This window comes from Brassica napus, chromosome A5 (assembly GCF_020379485.1).
Source record: "Brassica napus cultivar Da-Ae chromosome A5, Da-Ae, whole genome shotgun sequence".
NCBI lineage: Eukaryota > Viridiplantae > Streptophyta > Magnoliopsida > Brassicales > Brassicaceae > Brassica > Brassica napus.
The window spans coordinates 15360804-15369716 of record NC_063438.1 but is presented as its reverse complement, the minus strand read 5'-3'; the positions used below and the strand labels follow the sequence as shown (position 1 = coordinate 15369716).

Below are 8913 nucleotides of genomic sequence, written 5' to 3'. Positions count from 1 at the left end.
GAGGACATAGAAGTACCTTATAAGATTGGTATTGATGTGTTTGCAACATTTTAGAGGTGACAGTGGTGGTTTTAAAGAGTAAGTGAGTCCCTACGTTTTCAAACCTCTTTCACATGTTCAATCTATGTTTAGTTTGAAGCCAAAAAAAGAATATGTATGTGGAAGTTGATATACCTTGGTTTTTATGGATTTTTACCATGGTATAAGTCCGGTTTTGAAGTCTGTATTATGTGTTTGGAGTTTATTTTAGATCTTTATAGGTTAAGGTACGTTTTAGAACATATTGGAGGTTTTGGAACTATTTGGAGCATCAAGGGAACTGAAATTGAAAATATTATCTTGAAACTGCACTTCTGGACAGGGTTTCGTTCGACACTAGCCTGAAGTCGGTCAACACCAGGTTATGTGTTGCTCGATAGCCAACTCTGTAGAACTGCGTAGATGCGTCAGAAGTTTAGCAGCGGATGGAGATCTTCGCACCAATGGATAAAGTTCATAATTGGCACAATATAGGAAATTGAGTTAGCTTTCCACTGTCGCCGGTTTGATGTCAATCAATTCGTTTAGAAAAAAAGTTACACGTATTTTACTAAAGAGTAGTTTATCTGACGCGCAAGAGGAAGCTGTCGAGATTCTGATGTGGTGTCGAGCGACACCCAACCTGTTCGGAAACCGCCTCATGATTTAATAAAGTTTTAATAATTGCAATTTGGCTCAAAGTTTCATGTATTTGCACATGAGTCTCTGAACGTGTTTTAACCTATATTTACTATTTTCTAGCTGTTGTTTAGGCTAAGCTATGTTTGAGATTGGAGAGAAGAGAAGAACTCAACTGAGATACTTTTTGTCAAGTATTTCTATCTACTATATATATGCAGTTTATTCATTGATTTGTTGTCTTCCATGATTATGTCTGAGTAACCAACATGTTAGTTTAGGAATTTTCTAGGATTTTGTGACGAACTGTTTATTGATAGATATACTAGGGTAACCTTATCTTATTCTACACCAGGATTGTTTATTATAGCATGATCTAAAGTAGCTAACGGATATAAAGTAGCTAACTAGAACCTAGAATCATACGACAATTGAGAGACACGAGAGTATAATCGATTGACAAAACCTAATCATGTTGGACTAAATACTTATTCACAATTAGAGTTAGTCTAGGTATTTAGTTGAACTATATCGAATTGGACCTAACGTTTGCTTGATTCATTGAATTCAAAATGAGAGTTGGTATTTGATTAGAGTTAAACGTCTGATAGTCTTTTGCAGCGAGAGTTGGAAAACTTACTAGTTGCATTCGAGTTATGGAATCAAACCTAATTAAACATGTGTCACCTATTGATTTTGGTTTTGAATTCATTGTCCGATAATTTTTGGATCTAGTGTTTTGCTCATAATAACTTACAACTGTTTAGATTTATCGATTTGTTTACTGTTTTAATATTTCTGACCTATCATAACTGAAACTAATAGTTTATTGTGTGATCCTCGTCCATGTGGATATGATTATTTGGTACCACGATGAACATTTTATTTGAGAGGGTTTCTCAAGATTAATTTTATCAAATTTTATTTGATGGGGATCCAAGATGATCGGGAAAGTTTGCGTAGAAATGGTTTTATACGATAGTTCAAGTCAACTAGATAATTTGCATGTCATGTGTTAAACCACATATTTATATATCTGTAGAAGATTGATTGTCTAGTTTATTTAGAGTCTGTTTGGGGTTAGGGATGTCAAGACTGTGGGATTAAATAGCCTATAAAGCATATTTTTAGTATTTTTACCAATCATACTTTTTTTAAATTTAATGGTTCTAAAGTGCTTAAAGCTATTTTCTATTTATCTCTATTTTTCAGTGATATGCCTACAACCTAGGGGTGTTCAATCTGGATATCGGTTCGGTTTCGGTTCGGTTTTTTTCGGTTTTCGGTATTTCGGTTAGTAAAATATAACTACCATTCTAAATCCATATTTACTTCGGTTCGGTTCGGTTTATATACCGTCGGTTTTCGGTTTATTCGGTTTTATACCAAAAAAACATAATTATTTTGTTTGAGATCATATTATATGAAATTTAGAATCATATTGTCAACACAGTCATTTATTAAAAATATATTACATGTTCAAATAAATGAACAAAAAAGTAAAAATGCTTCTACCATCAAATAAAATAATCAAATCAAATAAAAAATCAAAGCTTGAAATTTTGAAAATAAAAATATGAAACAAAACAGAAACATGAAAGAAAAGTTTTTTCACTCTTCCATATTTAGTGTTCATTAAAGTCATGTTTTTTCAATTGAAAATTTTCTATTAATTATTGTCCATCAAATTTATAATCTTCATATTAATTTAGTGAAGACTAAAATAAATCAAAAAAATAAAAAAAAAGACTTAGAAAATAAGATGTCTCAATTGCGATGTATTGTTATTTAGTTATAGTTCAAGTGTTTTACAAATTAAGATTTTTTTATTACTATAAAATTATGGTAATAGTTCCATATTTAGTGTTCATTAAAGTCATGCTTTTTCAATTGAAAATTTTCCATTAATTATTGTCCATCAAATTTATAATCTTCATATTAATTTAGTGAAGACTAAAATAAATCAAAAAAATAAAAAAAAGACTTAGAAAATAAGATGTCTGAATTGCGATGTATTGTTATTTAGTTATAGTTCAAGTGTTTTACAAATTAAGATTTTTTTATTACTATAAAATTATGATAATAGTTATTAGCACAAATTTAACTTATGTAACAAATAGATTTTCATGTATTGTTATAAAATAGATACATATTTACATGTTTCTACTTTTAATCGGTTTTGTTCGGTTTATTCGGTTTATTCGGTTATATACCAAACCATATCCAAATCCTACGGTTTTTATAAAATTATATCCATTCGGTTTATATGGTATATACCAAAACCAAACCATATTGTCTATTTCGGTTCGTTTCGGTTCGGTACGGTTCGGTTTTACCATATTGAACAGCCCTACTACAACCTCACTTACATGACTTTAGAAACAAAAATAGATTTTTTTCATTTATTATTATAAAATATTTTTTTTCTTCCCCACAATAACTAGAATATTTATTCTATTTTATATTAAATTTATCATAAATTTTGTCTGATAATTTAATCATTGTTATTTTTTGTTGTTATTTTGAGATCCATATTATACTTTCATTTTCATATATGTTTTTCTTTATTATTTTTTATAACTATATTTTATTATGAAAAACTAAAATTTTTATTTACTGTTTTTTATAAATTTTAGTATTATTTTTTTATTAATATTTAATATAATATTAACAATGTTAAGAACCAAAATTTCTACCGCCAGTACTCTAAAGAGACAGTCTAAAACGAAAGAGATAGAATCTTTAGTTTTTTTAATTATACAAAAGTACATTAAAAAGTTTTTATTTATATCATCCCACACACACAAACAAAAAATTGTTATTTTATTAAATCATATTTTAAAATTGAAAATATTATCCAAAAAATATTTCAAAATGCATATTTTTTTAATCTTTAAGATATTTATCTGATAGGTGTTAAAAAAAAAAGAGAGATATTTATCTGATAAAATAAGATTTTTTTTTTATATTTATTTGCTAGATACGTAACGTTCCAATAGAGTTGAATAAGGGTTTACTGAGTCCATATAAAGATATCTGCTTTTGTGGCTTTTGTGTGATCTAAAATATCTATCGTCGCTTCATCTCTCTCCTATTTCTAAGCAAGTAACCTTTCTATCTTCTATCGTCGTCTGGTCTTTTGATTTTGTAGTTCTGTTCTGCTTTGATGTTTAATTCCTCTTTGCAAGCAAGTAATATTCTATTGGAAACTTGAGAGTTTGGGTTTGTAAAGTTCTTGCGATCGTCATTGTTACTTTAATTTTCTAATTACTCTGTCAAAGGTCAGAACCCTTTAAGCGATCAACGAATATTTCATATTGTTTTCTACAGAAATAACGTATATGAGTTTGTACAAGATGGGTGGAGACATGATGGAAGATGATTGGGAGTTTGCTTCATCCTCAAACCCTAACCGAACCCTAGTTCTTGTCGGCCGTACTGGAAACGGAAAGAGCGCAACAGGTAACAGCATCCTTGGCAAGAAAACGTTCAAGTCAAAAGCAAGCTCTAGAGGAGTGACTAGCACATCAGAGTTGCGGAGAGTTGTTCAAGAAGATGGACAGATCATCAACGTCATTGATACTCCTGGTAAGACCTCTCTCTCTTTTTTTTTTTCATTGAAGTCATGAAAGGGTTCTCACTTGGTCAATATCTTTTTTTGCAGGTCTGTTTGATTTGTCAACGGCAGCTGAGTTTATAGGGAAAGAGATTGTGAGATGCATAACTCTTGCTGAAGGTGGAATCCATGCTGTTCTGTTGGTGTTCACCGTGAGGGGTCGACCTACTGATGAGGAGCAGTCTGTTCTCTATCACTTGCAGACACTCTTCGGGAGTAAGATCTCTGACTATATGATCATTGTCTTTACCGGTGGGGATGATTTGGAAGACAATGATGAGACCTTGGAGGACTACTTGGGTCAGGAGTGCCCTGAGTTTCTGAAAGTCAGTAATATCTTATTCACAAGTTTTTTTTTTCTTTTTGTTCCAGCTTTGCTTATGCATGTTTTTTTTTTTTTTTTTGAATTGTGTAGGAGATTCTTGAGCTATGTGACAATAGAATGGTACTGTTTGATAACAAGACTGCCAATAAGCGCAAGAAGGCAGAGCAAGTTCAGAAGCTTCTCTCACTCGTTGATTCAGTTGCTAGAAAGAACAATGGAAAACCGTTTACAGATGAGTTGTTCCATGAGCTACAGGTGAATTTTGCTTCGGTTTATTTCGCTTGATCTGTGTTTTGAGGCAGAGAATGATTATTAATGATTTGTGTTCTCTCAGGAGGAGGCTATCAAGCTACGTGATCAGAAAAAGGAGGTTGAATCGCTCAAGGGTTATTCAAAGAGTGAGATATTTGAGTTCAAGAAGCAGATAGAGATATCCTATGACAGGCAGCTTAGCCGCATCACAGAGATGGTATATCTTTACCATATTGTTAACTAACTTCTGTTCTTCCTAAAAGGTTTTTATGCTAGGGAATTTTAGAAAATTCAGAATGTGTACATATCAATATACTCTGTTTATCAGAGTTTCAACCACGCTACAAAGCACAAAGGCTTAAACTATTTTGTACATTGTACAAAACTGCAAGTATAAACTGTAGTTGCGTTTATCTGTTAGTGGTTTTGTTCAGTCAACTGAGAATATCCTTGTAGAAACGTAGAGATAAGATCAGTATGTAAAGAATCAGTTGATCGCATCCTCACCACTCTTTGCGTCTGTCCTTGAGCTAAAAGCTATGTTTGTTACTTCATAATCAGCTTTATGTTTTGTTTGTTGTTGTTGTGCAGGTGGAGACAAAGCTGAAAGAAACGGCAAAGAGGCTGGAGAAGCAGCTAGGTGAAGAGCAAGCGGCAAGGCTTGAAGCCGAAGAGAGGGCAAATGAGGTTCAGAAACGGTCAAGTGATGAGATTAAGAAGCTGAGAGAGAATCTGGAGAGGGCGGAGAAAGAGACAAAGGAGCTCCAGAAAAAACTTGGAAAGTGCATCAATCTTTGATTGAGAAAGCTTCTTTCAAGTCTCTGATAAGGGCTTCATTTATTCAATATATTGTGGCTTTATTTATCATCAAAAGACAAAAAGGTGTTTTATAAGTCTAAATAATGACCGATGCACGTGAATATTATTTTTTTCTCTCTTCTGAAGTTGATGCTGGACGATTTCGTGTGTTAGTTGATTGTGGCTTGGTTGGACAAAGCTAGAAAACCGACCTTTTACAGACCTGTTGAATGTCAAGTAATACGGCTACTTGTCAAGTAAAGCTAATGGTACTTATTGCAACCATTGATCATGTAACCAATCATGGAAGTTGTACAAAATAGAGCATTACATTTTATTTTGTAACTACTAACATGATTGACACTTGAGAATTGGAGTATAAAGTTATTTGTACATAATAAATATAGCAATGAAAATATAAGAAAGAATTGTAGTTGTACATAATATGACAACTTTATTAAATCATGTGGTTAACAATTTGCAATGAGCTTATAATATTTGAGTCATACATAGTCATCGTTGAAAATAAGAGGAACAATACAAAACAAAGAAAATTCATAGTTATTTCAAAGAACTATATAAGTGAAGAAACACGGCATACAACTAGCTTGGTTACATGTCACATGCTTTCATATCAAGATCTCCTTTATTCAAAGATTGGCAAGTTCTTGAATGTTAATGGGGTAAGCGTAAGCTCGAGAGTTGAAATTAGACTTGGCCAGCAATATGTTAGCCGTCTCGGTCGGGTGAAACGCATCCCAAAAGAGATACTTGGTCCGGTCACTGCACGGCTGCTGCAAGGGTAAACACGTTATCTGACCATTGTTCCTCCCCACCCCACAACAACCTTTGTCCACTACCTCAAATCCTGTTGGTATAAATGTTGAAGAAATGCCATTATTAGAATTTGTAGACTTACTTACCTTCAATGTATTGGATTGTGTATGAATTTTATGTAGAACTCACCGTAAGCGGCTCCATTGGCAGCAAGATCTGAAGTGCTCTTGTAGGTATCAAGGTAAACAAACTTGGCTCCTTGCAACTGACCATTGTTGAAACGATCAACTAGTTTCTTGAGCTGAGAGTTGAACAACGCAATTGCATTGTTAATCTTATCATTGCACCTGCCTGTACTGTTGTTGCGGTTATTATAGCGAGCTAGCTCATAAGGAATGCACCCAATTTGTCCCACTGCGGTAACAATCACTTTCCGGGCTCCAAATTGGTACAATCTCTGAGAACAAACAAAATAACCATATGAGATATGCAAGTAAACCATTAGTTTCATGATTATAGTATACACTATTGATGAAGCCTTACAGTGAGCTGTTGTGTGTAGTTTTTAATGAGGGACTCTGCATAGGTTTTGTCGTTGTAATCCATACTGGTTGAGTAAAAGTCAGGCATGAAGTAGTTGTTGAGGTAATCGTTACTTCCCATTCCCGAATAAAAGATACAACGGCTTAAGTATCTTTGGAGCTCATTTGTGTCTCCTCTGAAGTATTGAAGCATTTGTTGAACCGCGCTCGTGTAAGAATTGACCTGCTGGTTCATAGAAGTATGCGCACCCTGCAAAGTTTCCATGTTAGTTCAAAATTTCACATGATAGGATTAAAAACTTATAGTTTTGTGTACCAAGTTGTCTCCGGTCTCATCTCTAATGCCGGCCGCACCAGATGCAAAATTCGCACCTCTTAGCAAAGCCTGGCCACGAATCCTGGAGTATGGTGGAATGTAAGTCCGAAATCCAAGAATTTGAGCTACAAAAAACAAGAGAAATGTATAAAAGTTTTAGTAACAATAGATATGTTTTTTTTAAAGAATCAGTAGGGGGGAAAATATAGATGCACACAAAAGTACCAAGAGCATCAACGTAAGTGCGACCATTGGTGAATCTTCCGGTTGCACCTTGGGGAAAGTCGATGCCATAAGGCCGGTAATTAGCCCTCGCAAGAGAAAGCAGCCTACATATATTCAAACTTACAATGACTTGTCTAACACATGCATATATGGATAAAAATATACAATAATAGAATGTAAAACGCAAAACCAAACCTATTATTGTTTCCGTTATCGACCAAGGAGTCACCAAAGATGTATAAACATGTGACTTGTGATTGTTGTTGTCGCTGTGACACGGCCGTTTCTAGACCAAACACCACCAGACCCAAAGTAGCTAATAATACAAAACGTTGAATTGCCATTAAGTTAAATTGTTGACAGGTTTCAAGAAGAATGAGTTTGAAAAAGGTTTGAGTGGAGTTCACAGTTAAATACTGAGGATATGGGTGGTTAGTTGGTATGGTTCGCCATGTCATAATTGGTTTCATGTGCTGAACGAGTTGTGACAGTTGTTTTTTTAGTTCTTCTCTCACTCTCGTAACATACTTCTTTTCAGCTGCGGCTATGTTCACAAGCATCTCATGCAATCCCGTGAGGTCTCAGAGTCTAATGTGTCACTTTCCAGTTGTTTGTGTCACTTGTGACAATTGGGAAAGTACTAACAGTTAACCATTTAGTTATTTCTTAAAGGGGGATGTGACAATTGGGAAAGTACTAACAGTTAACCATTTAGTTATTTCTTAAAGGGGGAAATCTATGTATATAGTCGTTATAACTTGTACAATCTTTTACTAGAAAAATTTATAAATTATTTAAACAATCTCTTAGACTATATTTGCGAAGTGATTTTGTCACATGTCTTCTATATAATCAATTTCACAAAATAAATATGACATTGCTAATGAAATTGATGACATGTCTTCCAGAAAAATATGATATGGATAATTTCATTTAATGTTGATTTATATTTTTGGCAAACTTATTAGAATATGATAATTATTCATATATTATATTTAATATTGTATTTCTTTTTGGTAAACTTTTTTTAAATATGTTAATAGCTCATACATCATCTATAAAATAAATATATTCATATATAACATTTCAAATTTCGAAATATTATTATTTTTGTATAATTATACAATTTGTATTACTAAAGCTTTCAAAAATTTCTACATTTAAAAAAAATTTAAATATCTAATCGTAAGATCATTAGTTTCTTGTATATATACAAATTTTATAAATATTGTTTAGGTTAAAGTTTTAATAATTATACAATTTTATATCATTTTATTAGTTTTATACAAATTGATTTAATATATATCAAATCTATATTAAATATTAGTAAAAAAATAGTAAAATCTATAATATTTAATAGAATTTATTTTAAATATAAGTTAGATTTAAAAAATTTCTTACTGCA

General features: G+C 32.6%; 2 protein-coding genes across 6 annotated transcripts; one reads left to right on the top strand and one right to left on the bottom strand.

Moving 5' to 3' along the window:
* The first annotated feature begins 3648 nt into the window (after window positions 1-3648).
* LOC125608875 (immune-associated nucleotide-binding protein 9-like) lies at window positions 3649-5821 on the top strand. 5 transcript variants are annotated; one of them, XM_048779438.1, is made up of 6 exons: window positions 3649-3758; window positions 3988-4245; window positions 4322-4599; window positions 4689-4853; window positions 4933-5067; window positions 5442-5821. In XM_048779438.1, exons 2-6 carry the CDS (start codon window positions 3999-4001, stop codon window positions 5646-5648), a joined length of 1032 nt encoding a protein of 343 aa, XP_048635395.1. In that variant the 5' UTR covers window positions 3649-3758; window positions 3988-3998; the 3' UTR covers window positions 5649-5821. The 5 variants fall into 5 exon arrangements, with proteins under 5 accessions (XP_048635395.1, XP_048635396.1, XP_048635394.1 ...); XM_048779439.1 differs by having other exon boundaries at window positions 3657-3762; XM_048779437.1 differs by having other exon boundaries at window positions 3727-3879.
* Window positions 5822-6082: 261 nt separating this feature from the next.
* LOC106368362 (GDSL esterase/lipase At1g33811) lies at window positions 6083-7935 on the bottom strand. Its single transcript, XM_013808307.3, has 6 exons — window positions 7704-7935; window positions 7509-7612; window positions 7284-7408; window positions 6969-7217; window positions 6615-6882; window positions 6083-6516 (listed from the first exon to the last, which is right to left on the bottom strand). The coding sequence occupies exons 1-6, from the start codon at window positions 7850-7852 to the stop codon at window positions 6299-6301; spliced, it is 1113 nt and encodes a 370-aa protein (XP_013663761.2). The 5' UTR covers window positions 7853-7935; the 3' UTR covers window positions 6083-6298.
* Between the last annotated feature and the right edge of the window lie 978 nt (window positions 7936-8913).